The sequence below is a fragment of the Pseudopipra pipra genome, chromosome 10 (assembly GCF_036250125.1).
Source record: "Pseudopipra pipra isolate bDixPip1 chromosome 10, bDixPip1.hap1, whole genome shotgun sequence".
NCBI classification, from domain to species: Eukaryota; Metazoa; Chordata; class Aves; order Passeriformes; family Pipridae; genus Pseudopipra; species Pseudopipra pipra.
In genome coordinates, this window is record NC_087558.1 from 23,877,598 (window position 1) to 23,900,268 (window position 22,671).

Genomic DNA, 22,671 nt, shown 5'->3' on the forward strand with positions numbered 1-22,671 from the left:
CACGGGGATGACTCCTTGTTCATCTCTCCCAGACGCCGCACTTGGTCAACCTGAATGAGGATCCACTCATGTCTGAATGTCTTCTCTACTACATCAAGGATGGGATAACAAGGTGAGGCCAGGTTCTGTGGAGTGGTGGGAGCCTTGTCCATATCTCAGTGCCTGACTTCCCCAGTTGGTCAGCAGAGTGACAGCTGTCTCCAGGCACTGTTCCCGGGGCATCCAGAAAATGCCATGGCCACATGTATTTGCCTGGGAATCTCGTGTGGGATGTTGGTCCAGCTGTGCACCAAGGGTTGCTCCTGTCAGCCCCAAGGATGGATTTGAGGGGAGACTCAAGAAGGGCTGTTTTGAGGAAGAATTGAGCTGGGTTGCCCCCACAGGGTTGGCCGAGAAGATGCTGAGAAGAGGCAGGACATCGTTCTCAGCGGGCACTTCATTAAAGAAGAGCACTGCCTGTTCCGCAGCGACACCAAAACAAGTGGTGAAGGTACTGCTTGTCTGGAGGGGCCCCACTGCTGTGGGGACCCACCCCTCTGCATGTCCCCAGGACTTGCCCCCAGCCAGGAGTCCTGCCCTCCTCAAGCTAGTGGTGCTTTCCTGCATGGGTGTGGCACCTCCATGCTTCCAGAGTGAGCTACAGCCCTCATGGCTGGGACAGGAGCTTATGCAAGGCATGGGGGAGCAAAGCAAGGCAGGGACATCAGGGAGACCCTGGCTGAGCAGTCTGTAGCTGATTCCCCTGCCCAAGATGTGGAGCAGAGTTCACCTTCCAAAATGGCAGGAATCTGGGGGTGAAGGGGCTGCGGGAGATGAGCCTGGGAAGGTGGAGTTGCCTTCTGGAGGCTCTGGCCGCCTCTCACATTTAGTTTCCAGCTTCCCTTAATCCTTGGGACTGCTCTGATTAACATTGGATTGGCTGAGTCCTGTTGGCTACCTAAGGTGTGGGTGCTGCTGATGGGTCCCCTGAGTGTCCCCCCAGACTTGGAGTGCTGTCTGTGGTGGCTCTTACCTTCCAAGGCTGCCAGAGCAGCAGAGCTGGAGATGCAGAATTTATCCTCTGTTTCCACTTTACCTCCCCTCTCCCCTTTCCACCACCTCCTCAGTGATAGTGACCCTGGAGCCCTGTGAAGGTGCTGACACCTATGTGAACGGCAAAAAGGTGACGGAGCCCAGCATCCTGCGCTCAGGTGGGTCCCTGGGGCTGGCACGCTAGTGCTGCTCCAACCCACCTCCCTCCCTCCCACGGGGGGCCACGCACTTGTCCCACGTTAAACCCACGACACGTGCATCCCTGCAGGAAACCGCATCATCATGGGGAAGAGCCACGTCTTCCGCTTCAACCACCCCGAGCAGGCTCGGCAGGAGCGGGAGCGGACCCCGTGTGCCGAGACCCCCGCAGAGCCCGTGGACTGGGCGTTTGCCCAGAGAGAGCTGCTGGAGAAGCAGGGCATCGACATGAAACAGGAGATGGAGCAGCGGTAAGAGCATGGGCTGAGGTGCTAGGGAGTTGGGTGTCCACCTCCAGGTTGGTCATCCTCTCCTTCCCCTTTTCCACCCAGGCTCCAGGAGCTGGAGGACCAGTACCGGAGGGAGCGGGAAGAGGCAAACTACCTCCTGGAGCAGCAGAGGCTGGTAGGTGGCCAGGACCTAGCTCCTTCTGAGACTGCCCAGGCATGACTGAAGTCCTGGCAGATGTTTGCATGGGGTAGCTCTGTGTGTTCTAAATACAAGGGCAAACCTGTTATTCCTGGAGTTGTCCTCACAAACACAGATCCAGAGGAGGGAGGAGGCTGGGATCCTGCAAGGGGGAGTAGTGTGATGTGGCAGCATGGAGTGAGGTCACATCGGTGGGTTGCATAACCCCTCCTCCTGCTTCCCCCAGGACTATGAGAGCAAACTGGAGGCTTTACAGAAGCAGATGGACTCTAGGTATTACCCTGAGGCAAACGAGGAAGAGGAAGAACCTGAGGATGAGGGTGAGGGCTGCGTGACACCACAAGGTTTTGATGCTCTCTGTGGGAGCACAAAGAGTGGATTTGTGGGTGCCCTGGGCACTGATGTCCTGGCAGTGGGGTAACTGTCCCTCTGTGTCCCCGCAGTGCAATGGACAGAGCGGGAGTTCGAGCTGGCCCTTTGGGCCTTTAGGAAGTGGAAGTGGTACCAGTTCACCTCCCTCCGCGACCTGCTCTGGGGCAACGCCATCTTCCTCAAGGAAGCCAACGCCATCAGTGTGGAGCTGAAAAAGAAGGTGGGTGGCTGGGCTCCTCTCTGGCTTGCTGCAGCACTCACAGCAGAGGCCAAGAGAATGGGCAGCTGGGAAGTGCTGAGGAGGGGGTCGCCAGAGGCACCACATGGAACCCTCTGCCCTCCCACGTGGCTCACCATGCCCTCTGCCCCTCTCCAGGTCCAGTTCCAGTTTGTGCTCCTCACAGACACACTGTACTCGCCTCTCCCTCCTGACCTGCTGCCTCCTGATGCTGCCAAGGACCGGGAGAAGCGGCCGTTCCCCCGGACCATTGTGGCCGTAGAGGTGCAGGACCAGAAGAACGGGGCAACACACTACTGGACCCTGGAGAAGCTGAGGTGGGCAAGTGATGGCTGTGCCGGGAGGGCTTGGGTGCCCACAGCCCTGTGTCTGACCGCTGCCATCTCTGTCCCCTGTCCCTGCAGGCAGCGCCTGGACCTGATGCGGGAGATGTATGACCGAGCAGCAGAAGTGCCTTCCAGTGTCATCGAGGACTGCGACAACGTGGTGACCGGCGGGGATCCTTTCTACGACCGCTTCCCCTGGTTCAGGCTGGTCGGCAGGTGAGCGCTTTGGCTCCTGTGAAGTGTGGCTGGGACCCACAGGTGGTCCTGCGGGAGGACACGCTGCCAGCGCTGCCCGCCACGTGCAGGGCATTCATCCCCCCGTGGCCCCCCGGTGCCCGCCTTACCTGCCATCACTGTCCTCCACGCTGGCTGCCGGGACCCCAGGGGACCCACGGGCAGCTGGCAATGCTTCTGCTGCCTGCCCTGACCCAGTGCTGGGAGCCATGGGCTCTGGGCTTGGTGGGCTGCAGGGGTCACGGCTGTCCAGCAGGCTGAGAGCCTGTGCCAGCTGCGACCTCCACCCCAGTGGGCACACGTCCCTGCGCACACACTGGTGTCTGAGCATCTGTCTGCACAGTATGTGCCACGTGTCTCCTTGTGCTTCCCGCACAGCGGTTGGAAGGGTGCAGTGAATGAAGCAATGAAGATGGGCCACCCCAGAAAAAGGGTCTGCCCCGGCGGGCAGGGGGATCAGGGGGCTGAGCTGCATGGCCTGGAGGCATCCCCCCGTGCTGCAGCACAGGGAGAGATTCCCTCCAGTAGGAGGGGTGGTGGCAAGCCTTGTGCCACCTGCTCCATCCCTACCTTTCCTGCAAAGCCAGCGAGGGGAGTCCCCAGCATTCACATCAGTTCCTTGGGTTGTTTTTTTCTCCGGTTGTTTGTGGCTTTAGAGATGTACCAGATGGGCAGGTCTTTGTTCCCAATGTCCCTTGATTTAAGGAGACAAAAAACCTGCCCCAAAACCCAACCAAGAAAAAAAAAAAAGCAAAATTCCTGTTCTTTCTGTTTGGAACAGCTGGTGTTAACTTGTCTTCTATCTTGTTGTACTAACCTTAGTTCAGATATCTCTGGCTGCAACAGCTCTCCTCTTTTCAACACATGCATGAGCGAGCGCATGGCTGATCTCACCCCCTCCCCTACCTTCTCGAACCCCGACTCCGACATCACCGAGCCTGCTGACGAGCAGCACCAGGGGCAGGAGGAGGAGGAGGAGGAGGAGGACCTGGAGGAAGACATCTTTCCGGAGTGCCCGCTGTGTGATGGCCGGGATCCATTTTACGACCGCTTCCCCCTGTTCAGTTTAGTAGGAAGGTTGGTGAGGTTTTAGGAGAGCATGCCGGGAAGGACCTAGCTCTTTCGCATGAGGGAACTGCTTTTGGACACGACTCCCACCTCCGGGGCGTCCTGGAGGTGAAGGGTGTGGCTGGCTGGGATTGCCGCCAAGCCCAGGTGCCTGGAGGGGTGGTGAGGTGCCCGCTGAGGTAGGGCTGTGAGGAGCACAGTGGTGGCAAGGGATGGCAAGACGAGGTGGATGGCACCTGTCTTTAGGCAGGTCCCTCTTTGGGGAGCCCCTGAGAAGGGGAGCTCTGCTACATGTCCATCCCTGAAGGAGCCAGGGGAGCTACATGGAGGTCTCTGTCCTGGGTGTGTCTGTCCCAGGGAGGGCCACCTCCCACCCGGCTCAGGGTGGCCCTGTGGTGCCACTTGCTGGGAACAAGATCAAAACCCCATGTGCCTCTGGCTCTGGCTTGGCCATCCCATGCATTGGTCAGCATGAGTCTCCCAAATGCAGAGGCTTGGATGTTCCCCAGTGGTTGAGAGGATGAAGCTGAGGGGGGTGAGCAGAGAGCTGGGTGCAGGAGGGAGTCTCAAAAGTGGTCTTTGCTCTTGCCACTTGTACCAAGTGCTGAGCTTGGGGCCACACCTGCCAGCTTGGCAGAGGGGATGTCCAGGGAGGTCGTGGGGACCTGGGTGCAGGCTCCAACTCTTCTTTGGCTCCGGCCAAGAACAAGAGCTTTGATTTCTCATACCTGTTGGCTGGGAGACCCCACTGGGCTCCATCAGTCTTGGCCCAGAGTAGCCCACCAGCTGCCCCAAAGGTGGCTGTGCCACCAAACCTGGAGCCATATGCCCATTCCCCAGAATGGGATGTGGTGCTGCCAGCTCTCTCTGGTGTTTTCCCAAGGGAGTGTGTGCCAGGAGCTGGTCCCAGAGCCTCTGCCCCAGGCTGGGACTCCCTGAATGGGCTGATCTGGGGCTCCTTTTCCTTGGTGTGCCAGAGCCGGGCCATGTGGTGGGGAGGAGAGACCAGAGCAGGCAGCGAGGGTGGAGGTGGGGTAAGAGTCCTGCAGCCTCAGACCGAAAGAGCTGGGTTCTTCCCCTTTTCTTTTCTTTTTTCCTTTTTTCCTTACAAAAAAAAAAACCATATCAAAACAACCCCAAAACTGTCAAGGGCACTTCGAAAAACCAAACAAGGCCCTGTGGCAGCAGCCCCACTCTGTGCCGGGGGCATGTTCCCCAGAGCTCAGCGCCTTCCAACTTCTTTTGAGTCTGCCCTGGGTTTGGCTCCCCCTGCAGCAGCTCTGCCGGCCACATTTCTTGTGAAGTGTGCTTGGATTGGTTTATGATTGGATCTTGTCTTTGATTTTTCCCCTTTCTTTCTTTTTTTTTTTCTTCTATTTTTTTTTTCATTTTGGTTATTTTAAGGGGTTTTTTATTCTTTTTTTAGCTGCTGGCTCTATCTCTTCAAAGCTTTAGCGAAAATTGGGGTTATTTCACTTTTGTCTTCCTTTGGAAAGGCTTTTCTTTGGTCTGAGCATGCCATCTTTGCACCTCACCAATCTTGTGGTTAGTGTCCCTGCCCTCCTTCCTCTAGTGAAACACTTGTCCCCCTCCTCCCTGCCTGCCCCACTTCCTTCCCACTTTTCCCTGCCCTCTCCACCCCTTGGCTTTCACAGCAGCTGCCCTGTGATTTTGAGTGGGCGGCTGCACCCAGATCCCTGTGCTTCTGAGAGCTTCCCTGAGCATGTGGTCCCGTCAGGAAGCCCTGGCATGGTCCAGCCACTTGTCCCTGGTAGCATCTGAGAAGAGATGCAGTGAGATGGGCCCATCAGGAGACGTTCATTTGGCATCACCTGCTTGAGACCTTGGAGACACTTTGCATGGAAAAAGCCTCGAGCAGCAGCTGGAGGTCAATGGGAGTCATCAGAACAGGGGAACCTCTGGACTTTGGGGATCGAGGTGCAAATGTAGGGCTGCAAGAGCCCCTGGGCACTCTGGGGTACCGCTGAATGTCTGAGAAGATTCCTGTGAGGTCGGGATGCCCTGAGCAGCGCTGCCAGCCGCCTGGAGTTGCAACCCTCATGGAAGCCTCCTGAAGCAGAGATGTCCTGACCAGCCCCTGTGCCATCCCACCCCGCAACACCCAACGGCACTGCATGTCAAGATGCTGGTGGGTGCCCCAGGGAGAGGTGCTGGGCACCCCACACCCCCTCTTGCTGGGAGCAGTGCTGCTAGCTTGCACCTCTCAGCAGGGAGCTCGGCGCCAAAGGTGACTTGTCACTGTGGAGGGTATGGAATGCCACCATGGCCAGACCCCAGAGGACCATTGGACAGCTGGCAGTGAGGTGGAGAGAGGCAGCAAGAGGACCCGAAATGCTTGAGAAACAGAGAGCTGTGGCCTGGCAGGAGGTGCTGGCACAGACATGGTGCAGCCATCATGTTGGACCCTAGCACCTCTCCGTGGCAGCATTGGTGACCTGTATGCCACGGAGGACAGCAGGGAGGCTCAGACCTGCCAGGCATGCCGTCCATCCCTGTGACATGCTGGCAGGTGACCCGGGACCCCGAAGCTATGTGTGCGAAGGGATGGGGAGGGAGGACACAGGCCACCCATGCTGCCAGTCACGCCATGCAGCCTTCCTTCCAGTGGTCCTGCGACACTGTGGGCAGAGCCAGGGCCAGGAAACCCCAGCAGGTTCATCTCTGAAGACTTCTGGCCTCTGTCCAGAACCTCCTCCTCTTACCTCCTTTGCTCCTGACAGCCTCCATCTCCCTCGTCACCCACCCTTCCCCTTGTCTTGCCCCTGTCCTCCCCACAGTGATTCTGCACCCACCCCCTAGTTGTGTCACAGCACCTCCTGCCTAAGTCCTCCAGCTCTCCACCACAGAGAAGGTCCTCTTGCCCTCCAGCTTCATGGTGGCACCAGTGCAGCCCCCTCCAGTCCTGCCTGCTGCGGAGGTGACAGCTGGAGGGGTCCGCACGTCTGGTGTGCTCTGTGGTGCTGCCTGCGGCACCTGCCGCCCTCCTGCCCACCCTCCCGCCCGCGACACGCTGCCCGCCCGCTGCCCCCACCCCCTCGCCTGGCCCTGGCTGCCTTCTCTTTAGTTTTGCTTTGCAGCACCGCGGTCGTGCCCTGAGCGGTGACCTGGGATCCCGGCCGCTGCCGGCCACGCCAGCCATGCCTGGGGACCTGCGGGTGGGAGCAGTGACCATTCTCCCCCTTTGTTGTGTGTCCCCCCCCTTCTCTGGCAGGGCCTTCGTCTACCTGAGCAACCTCCTCTACCCTGTGCCCCTGGTCCACCGCGTGGCCATCGTCAGCGAGAAGGGTGAGGTGAAGGGCTTCCTGCGCGTGGCCGTCCAGGCCATCTCAGGTAGGAGAGAATGCTCCCAAAATGTGCCCCTTGCATCCCCTGCACCCCCTGTGCTGGCTCACTCCCATCCCTCCACCAGCGGATGAAGAAGCCCCTGACTACGGCTCTGGTGTACGGCAATCGGGGACAGCCAAGATCTCCTTTGATGATCAGCACTTTGAGAAGGTACAGCAGGGCCAGCTCTCAGTGGGTGCTCAGGGACCCCAGACCTCTGCCTGCCACCACGATGCTCCCCACAGGGACCCCCAGGCTCCTAGAGGTGCAGGCATCATGGGAAAGGGACCATCAGGCAGACCCCAGACCTTGGGCACCCCGTGCTCCCCGCTCTTGCCTGTGTCCCAGAGGGGCTGCCACAAGGTGGGAGGGGAGAGCTGGCAGTGCCCTGGTGCTCTAGGGTGCTAGCAGTGGTGCGAGCAGGACCACCTCGGGGATCACCAGCATCCCTGAGCCCCGCTTCCGGCACAGTTCCAGTCGGAGTCGTGCCCGTCCGTGGGGATGTCTCGCTCGGGGACCTCTCAGGAGGAGCTGCGCATTGTCGAAGGCCAGGGGCAGGTCAGCGACTTGGGTCCCTCTGCTGATGAAGTCAACAACAACACCTGCGCAGGTGAGGAGGTGTGACAGGCAGTCTGGGAGCAGTCCCCTGCCCCAGAACACAGCCTCTTGCACCCGCCCCAGCATCAACAGCCCACTGCCCCAGTGTGGGGCTGCTGGCAGACACTGAAGGGGTGACACCCTGCCTTGCTAAGGGCCTCTCCATCCCTGCAGTGACCCCAGAGGACCTTCTCCTGGACAGCCCTGAGAAGCCTGTGCCAGACGGGCCGCTGGAGGTGGCTCTGGACCACCTGAAGCTGGGCAGCATCTTCACTTTCCGTGTGACGGTCCTGCAAGCCTCCAGCATCTCTGCAGAATACGCAGACATCTTCTGCCAGTTCAAGTGAGCCCCCAGTATCTCCCAGCCCTGCATCTCCCACCATGCTCCAGCCATCACCTGGGAGCTGGTGGTGAACGTCAGGAAGCCCTACCCCCCACCTGTGAGCTCTTTGTGGATGGGGAGGCAAAACCAAGGGCTGTGGAATGTGCCAGTGCCCTTGTTCAGTTGCTGGCAAAAGGCAGGGAAAGACTCTCATCAGCTTTGGGGAGTGCTGTGCCAGCTAAGGGTGCAGGCAGCCCCAGGGGGAGCGGCCTCTTGTCCTGGTTCCTGCCTTCACTCCCTTCCCTGCTCCAGCATGTCCCCATCCCACAGCCCCCCAGCTACCTTCCTTGCCTCCACAGCTTCATCCATCGCCACGATGAGGCCTTTTCGACAGAACCCCTGAAGAACACGGGACGAGGACCACCACTGGGCTTCTATCACGTCCAAAATGTGCGTAGCTCTCCCCTTCCACCCCTTTGCCCGTGTGGCTGCTGGGGTCTCTGCGGGGCCATTGGCTGGATCTTCTCCCCAGGGCAGCAGGTTCCTCCTGGCTTTCCCAGCCCTTCACAGCCACCCAGCTAAGCCAACCTTAGATGGTGGATGTGTGAGGGAGAGATCAAAAGCTGCTGCTGTCCACCCAAAAAGGCTGGGATTTCACAGCAGTGGTCTTGGTGGGGAGAGCAGCCCTGAATGGGGGAGGAATGGGTGAGGAATGCAGGGGACAGACGGGCTTGCACCCTCGCAAGGGTGCTGTTACTGGCTCTGTCCCCTTTCCCAGCTAAACTGTGCTGGCGCTGGCTCTTTCTCTTCTAGATCGCTGTGGAGGTGACCAAATCCTTCATCGAATACATCAAGAGCCAGCCAATTGTGTTTGAGGTGTTTGGCCACTACCAGCAGCACCCCTTCCCGCCTCTCTGCAAGGACGTCCTGAGGTGGGCACCCCTGGGCCAGCCCCAGCCCCTGGCTGCCCCGGGGGCTCCAGGTGCAGCAGGCTGCCTGGGGACCCGAGAAAGGGTGGCCCCGAGGCGTAGGTGGGGTTGGCCAGGTTTGGGGATCCCTGGGGATGCTTTAACCAAGCCGGTTCTGTCTGCAGCCCACTGAGGCCATCCCGGCGCCACTTCCCTCGTGTGATGCCGCTCTCCAAACCAGGTACGGAACCTGGCCTTCTGCTCCTGTTCCCACCCATATTTCCCATGCTGGGTGCAGTGTTCCCTTCCCCAGATGGACCAGTTAGGACTGCAGGGGCACTGAGAAAATGTTCTGTGGGCCAGAGCACCCCAAAGCCCTAGACACTAATTTCTGCAATACTCAGCAGATGCAAAGGCTCCATCTCACCTCCTGCAGAGTGTCAGGGAGGAGGCTCTTTGTCCTGGGTTGCTCAGATATCCACCTAGCCCCACCGTCCCACAGAGGTGTTGGGGTCCCCTCAGCACTGGCTGCTGAAACTCCAGTTGCAGGGGTTTGGCTGTGCAGTCACCACACCACCACTAGGGAAGCCTCCCACTGGTTGTCCCCAAACAGTCCCTGGAGCTGCACTGTGTGGTTTGGGATGTGTTCACACTGAGACTGCAGGCACTTGGTGTGCATCCTGGGGATGGGTGAGGCCAGCCTCATGCTGACACCCTTGGTGCCCCATGCTGGGCAAGGCAAGGGAGAAGGCACGACAGTGACTGGCAAGCTCCCTGGCATGACGCTCTTGTTGCCGCCTCCGCATGTGTTCCCACGGTCCCTGCCTGCTCTGCCCTTTCCCTGCCATCGTGTGCCCCCAGTGGTGGGCTCAACCTCTTAGTTGTCTTTCCAACCCCCTGCAGTGCCTGCAACAAAGCTGAGCACCATGACTCGGCCCAGTGCCGGCCCCTGCCAGTGCAAGTACGACCTGATGGTCTTCTTTGAGATTTGTGAGCTGGAGGCCAATGGCGAGTAAGTCCTGCTGGGAAAGGGAGGCAATGGGATTTGCCAAGTGCTCAGCACCTCTGGGCAGGCTGGCAGGACTCTGTGTTATGCCACAATCCTCTCTTCCAGCTACATCCCTGCTGTTGTGGACCATCGTGGAGGCATGCCGTGCCATGGGACCTTCCTCCTCCACCAGGTACTCTCTGCCCAAAATGCTGTCCTGGCTCTGACTCCTGCTGGGACCTGTGTTAACCACTGTCCCTTCTCTCTGGCCTCGTGGGTCTCAGGGTATCCAGAGGAGAATCACCGTCACCTTGGTGCATGAAACAGGCAGCCTCATCCGCTGGAAGGAAGTGCGGGAGCTGGTTGTGGGTAAGCCAAGCCAGCCTTCAGCCCCACCAAGTCATCTTCTTGGGTTGTTTCACGTTCCCATGTTCCCACATTCCCATGAGGGGCTTTACGCCTCATCTCCCCTCCTGCCCTGCAACAGCAAAGTGGCAGCTGCCTGGCAGGTGGCACCAGGACACTGTCTGGGCAGGACACCTCACCCCCTGCCACCGTGTCCGGGAGCTGGACCAGAATTCCAGTGCTGAATGGCCAGTGCTGGGCAGCTGCTCTCTCTGACAAGGGGGGCTGCAGGAGGGTGGTCTGCCCTTGTCTTTGCAGGGATCCTCACAGGGCCACTGCCTGTCATCTGAGAGGCATCTCTTTGCTGTGTTTGCAGGTCGAATTCGGAACACCCCAGAAGCAGACGAGTCACTCATTGACCCCAACATCCTGTCCCTGAACATCCTCTCCTCCGGGTACATCCACCCCTCCCAGGATGACCGGTGCGTGATGCTTTCTTTCTTGCTCTTCCTCTGCTGTGGTGAGGGATGGATGGGAGCAAGTAGCAGTCCCTCTCTTCCCTGGAGAGCTCTGGGACCCTCTGCAGGGTCCTGCTGACCCATTGCTGCCTTGAGGCAGGGTTTTTCTGGAGCTGCTTGGTGTTCAGGGCTGCCAGCCCTCTTCCTCCTCCTCCCTAAGGCCTTGATGTGCTGGGGAGAGCACTACAGGGAATCTGTGTGTGGGTGCTGTTCTCTGGTACCAGCTGTGACCGCCTGACACAGCCAGTTGGTGCCAGTGCTGAGAGGACGTCCCACCTCTGTGGCTGGGGGGGACCTGCCACATAGGCTGTTTTTCCCATTTCCCAGCAAACTTGCTGGAAAGGCCACTTGTGACCATGGCAGGTCCCCATCTGTGTGGAAGTGATGCAGGAAAGCTATTCCCATCGGTGTGGGTGACTCTGGGGATGCCCAGCCCTTCCTGCCTGTCCCAGGGGGCTGTGTCTCAGAATCACAGAACCACAGAGTGGTTGGGGTTGAAAGGGACCTTAAAGATCATCTCATTCCAAACCCCGCTATGAGCAGGGACACCTTCCACTAGACCATGTTGCTTAGAGGTGTCCCTGCTGTACGTTTGACAGAGTGTGAAAGCAGCAGGACTGGAAGATCTTTATGTCTTAAGATTTCCCTGGCTGGGTCCTTCGGCAGCAGGGGGAGTGGTGGGTGCAGAGGGCACAGCTCTCCTCTGCACCAGGGCTACTGATGAACCTCAGGGGACTGGTGGGGGTCTCTGGCCAGAATGTGTGGGTGTGGCAGCCGTGACAAAATGGGGATGGTCACTGCCAGCACCAGGAGCAGCAGGACTGGTCCTTGGCTGTGTGCATTGTGGTTGCTGGTGCAGGATCATCCTGAGGAATGGGGACCACTTTTTCCCTTTTCTTTTTTGGGTTACCACTGCCCCGAGGAGGCCTGTTCCAAGGCAGGGTGTTTTGAAAGGGAATGATGGGGCTCTGGATGGGAGGTGCTACCCTGAGCACGCTCAGGCAGTTCCTGGACATGGCAGAGTGACCCGCACGGAGTACCTGGGCAGCAAAGCCAAGTCATGGGGTCATGTGTGTGCAAGTGTCGGAGCAGGAGACTTTGTCACAGCCTTGGGGATACAGAAGGAGGCCACATAGGGATGGTCAGGAGAGGAAGGCCTGGCCCAGTGGAGCAATGGTGGCTTTTTCGCTGGGAGCTGGGTGGCTGTGGAACCCACGGGCTCTTGGGGCTGCACTGTGTTTTGTCAGCTCCTGATCTGGCCACTTTGTCCCAGGTGCAGCCAAATGAGATCTTCAGCATGTCTAGGGTAGCCTGGCAGGAGTGACATGCCTCCTGCTCTGCCTTCCACCCCACAGGTCCTGCAGGACAAGGAGACACAGCTTGGGCTGAGGGCATGCTTGGGGTGTGGAGAGGAGCATGGAGACAGGGGGCTTGGATTTTGCATCTGCACGCTCAGAGAGTCTGTGCCTCAGGGTCAGCCCCAATTTGGGGGCACAGGCTGGCGTGCATGCCATATCCATCCCATATCCATCCCATGGAGCCCATGCCCATTGTTGGGCAGGGAGGAGGGCATGGCCAGCTGCCCACAGGGCACTAGCTGCAGTGCCCCCTGCTTCCACCCTGCATGCAGACACGCATGCTTCGCCCTGCAGCTGTGAGGCCAGGCAGAAGGAAGGCAGCAAGCAGGGGTAGTGCCCACTTCATCCTCCTCCCAGCCGCTTGCGTTCCCCGCTTTGCTGCCTCGTGCCATGCAGCCTCCATTGCCTGGAGCAGCTCTAGCTCCCCCTCTGCAGCCTTCCCAGCCCCCTGGAGCCACTCAGAAGGAGGCTGGGGGAGTAGTCCAGCTCTCTCCCCAGAACCCATCCATTCCTGCATCCAGTGCCCAGAGAGGAGGCCCCAGAGAGGAGGCATGGGGGGCAGTGCCTGGTGTCCCCCCTCGCTTCCCCCAGCTGCTGCTGCCCATCCGAGCCCACACTAACCATGTGATTGTTTTGTGTTTTTGCAGGCAGTTTCTTGATTCGGATATGCCTAGGTATTATTTGTTTCCATTGGGTTTTTTTCCACTCCCCCTTCTTCTCTCCTTTCTTTCTTTCTACCCCCTTGCCTCGGCACGCTCACTCCCGCCGGAGGCAGCATTTGGACATCCAGCCCCTCATCCCTCCACATGCCCCATCCCTCCTCCCTCCTGCCCTGGCACCTCTCGCTCACTTGGCCCCTTTTGCTGTTTGTTTGGGCCACGCTCTGGCTGGCTGCCGCTCCCCCTCGCACGCCTGCATCCCCATTGCCTGATTTTGGTTTTATTCTTGCTTTTCGACTTCGCTACTCTCCCATCTCTCTGGCATATGGCACCGAGTGTGCCAGACCTTCGTTGTCTCCTTCCCCAGCCCCAGCTCAGCCCCTGATGCCACTTGGAGTAGCTGCAGGGCTGGTGTGGACAATGGGAGTTTTGGAGCATGTCCTGTCCTCTCCCAGGCACTCAGTGACAATGGCAGCTGGTGTGGCAGCAGCTGGCCACCCCGGGCACGGTTGTCCTGCGGGTGTAGGTGTGGCACACGGGCAGTGTGTGTCTGTACACAGGTGCAGCAGTGGGGGCACACATCCATACCACGGCACAGACTGTTGTACCCCTGTGTAAAGGGGCAGCAGCTGTTCCAGAACTGCAGGCTTTAGCTGGGACTGCTGGGTGAGCCTGGTGAGTGGCGTGTGTGGGTGAGAGGCACCAGAGCTGGGGATGTGCCAGCAGCTTCTGGATGGGAGCATCGCCGAGGGCCCGGAGGAGGGGGCGTCTCACCACTGTGCTCACAGCAGAAGAGGGGGATGTGCCTGGGAGACAAGGGATGGGATGCCCTGAGTTCTGGTGGGCTCCATAACTTTGTGCCTGGGAGGTTGTCCTCTTTACAGCAACTCAAAGCTGGTCCTGCTCAGAAGTGTTGAAGGGCAGAGCTGTCCCTCCCAGCTGAATACAGCATGGATCCAGGCCCCCCACTGCAGGAGAGGTTGCCCATGGTCTCTCAGCACAGTGATGAGAGGCCTGTGGACCAAGGGATGGGCCAAGAAATCATCTGCTGTGTGGGTGGTGGTAGGATGGCTGTTCTCCCCCAACTGGCACCGTCCCAGGGGATTGTGCTGGGTGGGAGCTCTTTGCCCTGCCATGGTATGAGGGTGGTGAAGGGGATAGGGAGCATACGTGCTTGCTTCCGAGCTGCTGGATTGTGAGGAAAGTGGGAGGCTGAGGGTCTCCACCCAGGCAGGTAAGCCTCTGTCTGCCTTCACCGAGCTCCTTTTGGGTTCCCATTTGGGGTCCAGCTAGGCAGGAGCTCCCTTGGCCAGCAGTGCTAATATGGGTTGAGTCCCTTCAAAAGGGGCTCTTCTGACCTGTCGTTTCTCTGTGTGTGTATGTGTGTGTGTTTGTCCTTGGGTCGCCTTCCACTTATAGCATTTCGCTGGGAAATGACACTAGGTATTTCACGCGCACCTGCTCGGTCTGGTCCCTCCTGCTTTTCTCTCTTTCCCCTTTGCCTCTTCCCTTTGCTTTTTGCTCTTTTTCCCCTCCCCTGAGGCTCCTCTTTTCCTCCTCCTCCTTGGGGAGTGCTCTCTTCTCAAGCGACCTGTGTCTGCAAAGCAATCCTTTGCCTTGGCTCTGTCTCACGCCAGGGGATTTTATGTATTTTACACACCTTCTGGTACCAGCTTCACTCTCCCTCTTCTTCTAATGTGAGGGAAATTACAGTTCAGAGCCTCTCCCTGCTCCTGCTGGCTGCCCGCGGCTCTTGTTAAAATTGCTCCTCAGCCACCTGGATGCTGCTTTGGGGACATGCTGAAGTGAGACATGGCTGAGCCGTGGCTTCCTGAGGACGCTCGGGCAAGAGCCAGGGCTGCGGCAGCTCTGGATGGCTTTGGGGAGTGGGTGTACTATAAAGCCAAGGTTGGCCTGGGAGGGAGCCCTGGAGTGCAGTATGGGGTGAAACAGGGATCCCCCATGCTCTCTTACTGGAGCCACCTCCTGCTTCCCCCACCCTCGATTGCCCACCCAAGGAGGGCAGCTGCCACTCTGGCTCTGAGTGGCTGTGCTGTCCTCTCCAGGACCCTGTAGGCATAGATGAGTGGGACCAAGTGTCCCCTGCTCCTTCTTTCAGCCTGGAAGCCATGGAAGACACAGCAAGGGGCCTGAGGCAGCAGGGTGAGAATGGGGCTGGCGATGAGGGCAGACCAAGAGCCAGGGGAGACAGCTTGACAAGGGCCAGCCACCGAATCATGGTCCTCAGCTTCTTGCTGGGGCCCAGGGCTGGCAGACAGGGGCAGCCCTGGGGAAAGGGACCTGGCTGGTGGGGGGGCTGCACGCCCAGAGGTGGGCTGGCAGCAGCCTCTCAGTGCCAAGCATCCTCTCTCCTTTCCCTTCTGGCCACTGTCACCCGAATGGCAGCAGCCGCTCCTGGCAAGGGCTGAGGGGTGCTATGTGCCCCAGGCTGGAGGGTGGGGACTGGCCTGGGTGCACTGGGGATGGCAGCCCCCTGCTCTGAGCACGGGGATGGGGCATGAACCCTCCTTTGCCCTCCTTTGCCTTCCCAGCCTGCTCTGCCTTGCCTGCACCCCAGTTGAGCCCCCCCTCCTCCCACGGTCCCTGCTCCCCAAAACCCCATTGGCCATTTCGAGGGTGCCATGTCCTCCTCCCACCACACCTTATGCCCTTTTGCTTTGAGCCTGTGTCCTCTGGAGTGGCTGTCCCCACCTGTCCCCACTGCACATGCATGTCTGTGTGTCCTTGCAGGCCTGCTGCAGCGCTGTGGGGGGGACGATGGCATCTCCTTGCTTGCTCGCTCGCCAGAGGTTCCAGGGGGGGTTGTTTTACCTGCCCTGCTGTGTTTTTTTGGCAGGACTTTCTACCAGTTTGAGGCGGCGTGGGACAGCTCCATGCACAACTCGCTGCTGCTCAACCGTGTCACCCCATACCGGGAGAAGATCTATATCACCCTGTCAGCCTACATCGAGGCAAGGACCTTGGCTGGGGTCATTATACACCAACAAAGTCTGGTATTTCCCCTGCCATTGGGGTGCAGCCAGCGTGAGCTCCTCTTAAGCCAGTGCTTATGGAGTGCAGGGTTCAACTTGTACCTCGGGGGCCCTGTGGGACCCTGGGAGTGGAAACTGCTGGGCACAGGGGTGGGAGAGACTTGCTGGGCAGCCCCCTGATGCCTCCCCCCTGCCTTGCTGCAGATGGAGAACTGTACTCAGCCCGCCGTCATCACCAAAGACTTCTGTATGGTTTTCTACTCCCGGGATGCCAAACTTCCTGCCTCCCGCTCCATCCGCAATCTTTTTGGCAGCGGCAGCCTGCGGGCTTCTGAGAGGTACCAGGACGCTCCTGCCTTTTGGGGACAGGAGAACCCTCACCCGAGGACTGGAGCTCTCCTTTCACCCAGCAGCCTGGGTGAAATAACTGGGATGTGGAGATGTGGCAGAGCCAGTAACGCTTCATCTCTCTTTGCTCACAGCAATCGTGTGACCGGAGTCTATGAGCTCAGCCTCTGCCGTGTGGCCGATGCCGGCAGCCCAGGTGGGTGCCACGCCTCTGCCCAGGTGTTCACCCGGGTCTGGGAGGCACAGCCGGGCATTTGGCTTGGAGGCTGTGCGTCTGTGTCCCCCAGCTGTGTGTCTGTGCCTGCAGGGATGCAGAGACGGCGACGGCGCGTTCTTGACACCTCCGTTGCCTACGTGCGGGGAGAGGAGAACCTGGCTGGCTGGCGGCCCCGCAGTGACAGCCTCATCCTTGACCATCAGTGGGAGCTGGAGAAACTCAGCCTCCTGCAAGAAGTAAGAGCCTGAGCTAGAAATGGGCTGAAATGGTGCAATTGGCAGCTCAGCAGCCCCTCACCCTACTGGTGCTGGGGAGATTCCCCACCCTGCATGTCACAGCCCTCCTGGTTGAAGGAGGAGGCAGGAGCAGGGCTGTGCCCCTAGCTCCTGTGCATTGCCATCAGCCAGATCCCAGCAGACCCAAAGCTAACGAGCAGATGGGGTTAAGGGGGCCTGGGGGGGGGGAAGGGGGCCACTCCTGAGCCTGAGTGCCTGTGCCTAGGTGGAGAAGACAAGGCACTACCTGCTACTGCGTGAGAAGCTGGAGACGACCCAGCGCCTGGGTCTGGAGACCCTGTCCCCCTGCTCCGGTGAGGACTCTGAGTCCCGAAGCACCTCCTGCGTCTCCTCCCCACTCTCTGCCGACGGGGCCCCTGAGGGCCGCACCTCACCCCCTGAAACCCCCAGCGAGAGGCAGAAGGAGCTGGCTGTGAAGGTACCATCCTGCAGCATCCCCAGCTTGCGGGGATGAAGCCAGGAAGTGGCTTCCACTGGGCGGCTCTGGATTGTGGCAGTAGCAAGCCCAAGAGGAGTGGGAGGAGGAAGGTGCCTCGTGCCCCACTGTCCTTCTCCTCTCTCTGCAGTGCTTGCGCCTGCTCACGCACACCTTCAACAGGGAGTACAGCCACAGCCATGTCTGCATTAGCGCCAGTGAGAGCAAGGTAATACTGCTGCCACGGGCCCTGTGGGGGCCAGGAAGGGTGTGTGCCTGGGGGAATGGCTGGGCAGGGGCTAGATGGGCACTATGGCACAAGTCATCCCTGTTCCAGGGTCTCTGCTCCCTCTGCCTGCCCTGGTGTTCCCAGAGCTGGTGGCTCTAAGGACTATGCCAGGAGAGTACCTTGCCAGCCAGGGGTCTTGCTTCTCCCCATATGAGCAGGAGCCTGTGCCTGGCTTTATGCAGAAACTCTAGTCCACATCTCCATTCCTCCACAGCTGTCTGAAATGTCCGTGACCTTGATGAGAGACCCCTCCATGTCAGCTCTTGGGGTCACCACTCTCACCCCCTCCTCGACCTGCCCATCACTGGTGGAAGGACGTTACAATGCCACGGAGGTCAGGTAAGAAGCTGGTGGGGAGGTTCCGGCGGCATTCCCCGAGCAGGGCAGCTGTATCACTGGGACACAGTCCTGGCCTATGGATGTTTCCCAGGCATACTCTTCCTACATTCCAGCCTCTCCTCCTTCCCCAGACCCCAGCAGGTTTCCTCCAGGGCAGACAGCCCTGACCTGGAGCCTGTGGTAGAAGGAGAGCAGAAGAAGTCCCCAGCCCGCCGACCTGAGGAGGAGAAGGAGCCCCAGCGTTTGCTGGTGCCTGACATCCAGGAGATCCGAGTCAGGTAGGAATGACTGGGGCAGCCAGCGAGGGGAGTGCCTATGGGCAGGTGGTACCATGCCCTACCATTGCCACCTCCTCGTGGTCTGTATCCCACCCTGACCCTGGTCCCTTCTGCAGCCCCATCGTCTCCAAAAAGGGCTACCTGCACTTCCTGGAGCCCCACACCAACGGGTGGGTGAAGCGCTTTGTGGTGGTTCGGCGCCCGTACGTCTACATCTACAACTCAGACAAGGATGCAGTTGAGAGGGCCATACTCAACCTCTCCAAGGCCCAGGTGGAGTACAGTGAGGACCAGCAGGCCATGCTCAAGGTAGGGCACCGGGAGCCAGCCCCGCTCCATGCACCCCGTTGAGCAAGAGGCTCAGCCCCGGCTCTCCCTCGGCAGACCCCGAACACGTTTGCGGTGTGCACGGAGCACAGGGGCATCCTGCTGCAGGCGAGCAGTGACAAAGACATGCACGACTGGCTCTACGCCTTCAACCCTCTCCTGGCTGGATCCATAAGGTACCGGGCACAGGGGGGGAAGGAGGGTGCAGAGAAGCCATTGGTGGGGGTCTGCAGGTAGCCAAGCATGCTCCCTACCCTGCTCCCAGTGCTCTCCCTGATGCAGCCCCCAGACGGGTGGGAGAGCATCTCCTTTACAGACCTGTGCCCGGACAGGCTGTCAGCTGGCAAAACTTGGAACATATTGATTTTGCTTTCAGCTCCTCCACTTTTAAATGCTTCAGTCTAGGGCCAGATCTCAGCTGGTACAGAAGCACTGTTATGCTGAGCTCAAAGCAACATCCATGCCTGGTGGTAGGGATACTGGCCTGTCACTGTTGTTGAGACTGTCTCACAGAGTTTTTGAGACTGTTAAGGAAACCTTCCTATCTGACCATCCAGGAGCCACTCTGGAAGTCACACCTGCACTCAGGTGTGACTGAGTGCCTGACTGAGGTGGGATTGAGACCCTTTCACAGTGGGAGGTCCCAGTGAGCTGAAAGTGGCCTTGCTTCACTCTCACTCACCGCACTCACAGTCAGACAAGCTTTCCTCAGAGGCTCGGTCACCGCTTTCTCATAGCAGAATCTCAGACATCTCGATCCTTAAAATAAGTTAATCATGATGCAATAACAAAACAGCAGCTGGAGCTGGGTGTCTCCAAGGAGGGACCCCGAACAAAGGAAACCCTAGGCTTTTATACCCCTTCAGTCTAATGGCATGAAAGTCTGGGTTCCTCAGCTCCTCCTGTGTGTGTCAGTGTCCCTCACCCACCTTGGCCACAGGTCCCGGTGTCCTTTGTTATGCAAAGGGTCAGCAGTTCACAGCCTCTCACCCCAGAGCTCAACCTGCAGCACTAAATGTATTCATTCCTCAACAAGACCATCTCATGGAGTTCTTGAGAGCACGTTAAGTGGCAGGTCTAGGGGAGTAGGAGTAAATGCGCAGAAATGTGCAAGCTCTGGCTAAAGACATTAACTCTTGTGTCCCTCCAGTTCTGTCTGGATTCAAGCATCAGCCTGGAGGCAGGACACTAAACCTGGGAGTCCACACCTCTCCTTGTCCACATCTTTAACACCTTTTGTCCCTTGTTTTCCAAATCAGATCCAAGCTGTCCAGAAGGAGAACAGCCCAGATGAGAATCTAACCTGAAAAACACCTTCCACCTCATCCGTCTGCCAACAGGATCAAGATAGCTGATTCTGTCTGAAGACTCCCCATGTTAATGTCTGATCTCTCACACCATCTGCTGCCCCAGCTCTCTGCTCCATGGAAGGATCTGTCTCGATTCACACCTTCACAGGGGAAACTCACTTCCGTTTGTAGCTGCAAAAGCCTGGACCTGCCTGGGCAGGATTCCTTGTGCTCATGCCATCTTCTGCCTGTCCTCCCATGGGTGACCTTCATATCACACCATCTAACGCTCCAAAAAGGTCCCTATCAGAGGGGAGGGAGTGAGGAGGGTAGTTTTGGCTAAAAGCTGGTCTTTGATCTACAGAGGTGGGAATTCAGTAAAGCTCAGAGGTGGGAGAGCAGGAGGAATTGCCCCCAGGCAAAGGGAAAGTGGTAGTTTAGGACTTCCTAATTAACTGATATTTCTGCAAGAGACAGCAGACTAAGATCAGGTGTCAGTACTCTAAGATTATATTTATAAAGTATTTATTTCTATTTACATCACAAAAATCCCATAAATTGAGTCCTGGTCCCTGGCCAATGCCTCCCCCAGACAAGGGAGAGCCTTGGTGGTGGGCCGGGGAGATGCCTTCCCCAGTACATCCCTGGCTTGTGCCCAGTGGCAGCGGAGCTCTTGCCCTTGCTCCCTACCCTTCCCCAACCATCTGCTTTGCCCTCCCCTGCAGCTTAAACAACTTCTCCTCCACGCGGTGGCTGGACAGCCCACCTAAAGAAGGCAATTCCTACCTGCCCATCTACCTCTGGAAGGGAGGAGCCTGCTGTCTCAGCTGGCCAAGGCACCCACATCCATGCAGATGGGTCACCGCACTTTCAAGCTTGGTCCTACCAGAGGGAAAAGGAGAGCTCTGGGAATGGCTCTGCCTGCCACCCTGTGCTGGGCTACCCTTTCCAACCAAAAGAACATGGGCCACCTCCACTATCCCAGCCCAGGTGTCTTGTCCAAAGGGATTTCCCACTCTTAGGGCAGGATGCCAAGGGTCCCATCCCTGCAGGGAGTGTGGAGGTTCAGGTGGAATTCTCCAGGAGCTGGGGCTAGGAATGACCATCCCAACCAACAGGATCCTCGTTGCCCTTCCCCAAAAGGGCCTGCACATCCCTTCTCCTCCCAACAGGAAGACAGGCTCAAAGCAGGCCAGAGGGGCAGGGGAGAGGCTGGCCTGGGTGTGTCGGGGTGGGGCTTCTTTTTTCTGTTGTATCTGGTGTTTTCTCACTCCTCTTCCTCTGCTGCAGAAGCGAACACCCACCTCCCCTCACCCTGCCTCCATCAGCACGTTAATCGGGGGGCTTCCCGTGTCAGAGGTGTCTTTGCTGAAAAGACCTTCTCCAGCCATCACTGCTTCCCACCTCCTCCAGCAGCAGCTCTCCCTCCCCTCCTTCTCCTGCCTCTCACCCATGGGTAGATGTTTTCATTCAGGGCTTCCCGAGTGGCCAGTGGTCCAGCACAGCTCCAGGCAGGAAGGAGAGCATCTCCCAGGCACCCCTCCGGCTTTGCTGTCCCTCGTCCAGCACGGCTGTGCCCTGGCTCTGCCGCACTCCCTGCGCTGTCTGTGGGGTGGGTGTGTGTGTGTGTGTGTGCGTGTGTTGGACGTGCTGCTGTCTTCTCGTTACACTTGTGTTGTGGGGGGCACGGACAGGTAGGGACGTCGCAGGTGGGCTGAGGCTTGCACGGGCCCCCTCACTGCATGTCAGGCGCCCTTCAGCCTGGGTTTCACAGCACAGAAAGGGCTTGGGGATTCTTCTTGGGCACATGCTAGTTCTGCCTGGCCTCACCACAGCTCCTTGGGCATCTCACCCCATTGCTACAGCCCAAAGCTGCAGTGGGGCTGCTCCTCTCAACCCTGCTCTCCCACCCAGGACACGCTCCCCATCAAACTGGGCTATTTTCCTCCCTGTGATCCATTTTAGAGACCTGGAGGCCAACTCATGCCCTTTATGGAGGAAGAGGTGCCAGCCCAGAGGCACAGAGAGGCTGGGCTGGGGCAATGCAGGGCTCCAGGCTGTAACATCCTGGCTCCCATGCCCTGGACAAGGACTAGTTGGTACCATCCTAAATTTCAATGTAAGGGGCTAAGGATGGCAACAGTGGGTGCCTGAGGGGCAAGGGGAGGCTCTTGCAGCGTGGAGGCAGCTTCTGGCAGAGACAGGACCTGTGTCTGTCAGGGACCAGACACAGGTTCACTGGTCAGGGCCAGGCCGTGCTGCCTGTGCCACAGGCGAGATGCAGCCAGGGGAAGGGCTTCCTCTAGCCAGAGCCGAACCGTGCCTGAGGCCAGCAAACCTGCAGAGCAGACGGCTCGGCTGGGGGTCGGGGCCAAAGGAGAAAGGGCTGCCCGCCAGATGCTGCCGCGCCTGTCCCCGGCACAAGGGCCACCCCTGCCGTCTTACCAGCCGCACTCTGGCCAGGACCCTGGCACCCATCCCCTCCACCACCACCGCCCCGGGACGAGGAACACAAAACGGAGGTTTAGGCACGACTGGGAGCCCCACCGGAAAGGAAACTCCACAGGGCAGCGGTGCCACGGAAGGCGGGCACCGGCGGGCAGGCCGGGCCTGAGGAGTAGGAGGGAGGGAGGCCGCACTGCTCGCCCCGCGGTTCCCGCCGGGGTGGGCGGTGGGGGTGGCGGTACCGCGGGTCCCGGCCGTCCGTGCGCACGTGAGGCTTGTTCGGTTCTGAAATAAATGTGGCATTTAACGCAAAGCCCGTGCGGCTGAGGCTCCTCACTGCGGCCGGCGGGGGAGGGAGATGGGACCGGGCCGGGCCGGGCCGGGCCGGAGGGAGGGAGGGAGGGAGGGAGGGAGGGAGGGAGGGCCGGAGCACCGACCGGCGGCACCGACCGGCGGCACCGACCGGCGGCACCGACCGGCGGCACCGACCGGCGGCAC

At 59.1% G+C, this 22,671-nt stretch overlaps 1 protein-coding gene across 31 annotated transcripts in view; it reads left to right on the forward strand.

Annotated features, from left to right (window-relative positions):
- KIF1A (kinesin family member 1A) overlaps positions 1-22,486 on the forward strand; it is a 40,732-nt gene extending 18,246 nt beyond the window's left edge. For 4 of the 31 annotated variants that reach the window (XM_064666871.1, XM_064666882.1, XM_064666877.1 and 1 more), the window contains 34 exons: positions 33-112; positions 384-490; positions 1,107-1,190; positions 1,301-1,481; positions 1,563-1,635; positions 1,886-1,979; positions 2,103-2,251; positions 2,408-2,586; positions 2,674-2,811; positions 3,652-3,906; positions 7,130-7,248; positions 7,328-7,413; positions 7,714-7,852; positions 8,014-8,182; positions 8,521-8,611; positions 8,975-9,093; positions 9,255-9,310; positions 9,973-10,081; positions 10,184-10,250; positions 10,342-10,426; positions 10,779-10,884; positions 12,926-12,952; positions 14,357-14,380; positions 15,795-15,909; positions 16,135-16,268; positions 16,413-16,474; positions 16,586-16,731; positions 16,997-17,209; positions 17,358-17,435; positions 17,710-17,834; positions 17,948-18,112; positions 18,229-18,421; positions 18,497-18,615; positions 19,699-22,486. In XM_064666871.1, the coding sequence (XP_064522941.1) occupies positions 33-112; positions 384-490; positions 1,107-1,190; positions 1,301-1,481; positions 1,563-1,635; positions 1,886-1,979; positions 2,103-2,251; positions 2,408-2,586; positions 2,674-2,811; positions 3,652-3,906; positions 7,130-7,248; positions 7,328-7,413; positions 7,714-7,852; positions 8,014-8,182; positions 8,521-8,611; positions 8,975-9,093; positions 9,255-9,310; positions 9,973-10,081; positions 10,184-10,250; positions 10,342-10,426; positions 10,779-10,884; positions 12,926-12,952; positions 14,357-14,380; positions 15,795-15,909; positions 16,135-16,268; positions 16,413-16,474; positions 16,586-16,731; positions 16,997-17,209; positions 17,358-17,435; positions 17,710-17,834; positions 17,948-18,112; positions 18,229-18,421; positions 18,497-18,615; positions 19,699-19,741 (3,930 nt within the window). In that variant the 3' untranslated portion in view covers positions 19,742-22,486. The remainder of the gene's footprint in view (positions 1-32; positions 113-383; positions 491-1,106; positions 1,191-1,300; positions 1,482-1,562; positions 1,636-1,885; positions 1,980-2,102; positions 2,252-2,407; positions 2,587-2,673; positions 2,812-3,651; positions 3,907-7,129; positions 7,249-7,327; positions 7,414-7,713; positions 7,853-8,013; positions 8,183-8,520; positions 8,612-8,974; positions 9,094-9,254; positions 9,311-9,972; positions 10,082-10,183; positions 10,251-10,341; positions 10,427-10,778; positions 10,885-12,925; positions 12,953-14,356; positions 14,381-15,794; positions 15,910-16,134; positions 16,269-16,412; positions 16,475-16,585; positions 16,732-16,996; positions 17,210-17,357; positions 17,436-17,709; positions 17,835-17,947; positions 18,113-18,228; positions 18,422-18,496; positions 18,616-19,698) is intronic. The other 27 variants (XM_064666889.1, XM_064666896.1, XM_064666892.1 and 24 more) reach the window with 14 other exon arrangements.
- Positions 22,487-22,671: the final 185 nt, after the last annotated feature.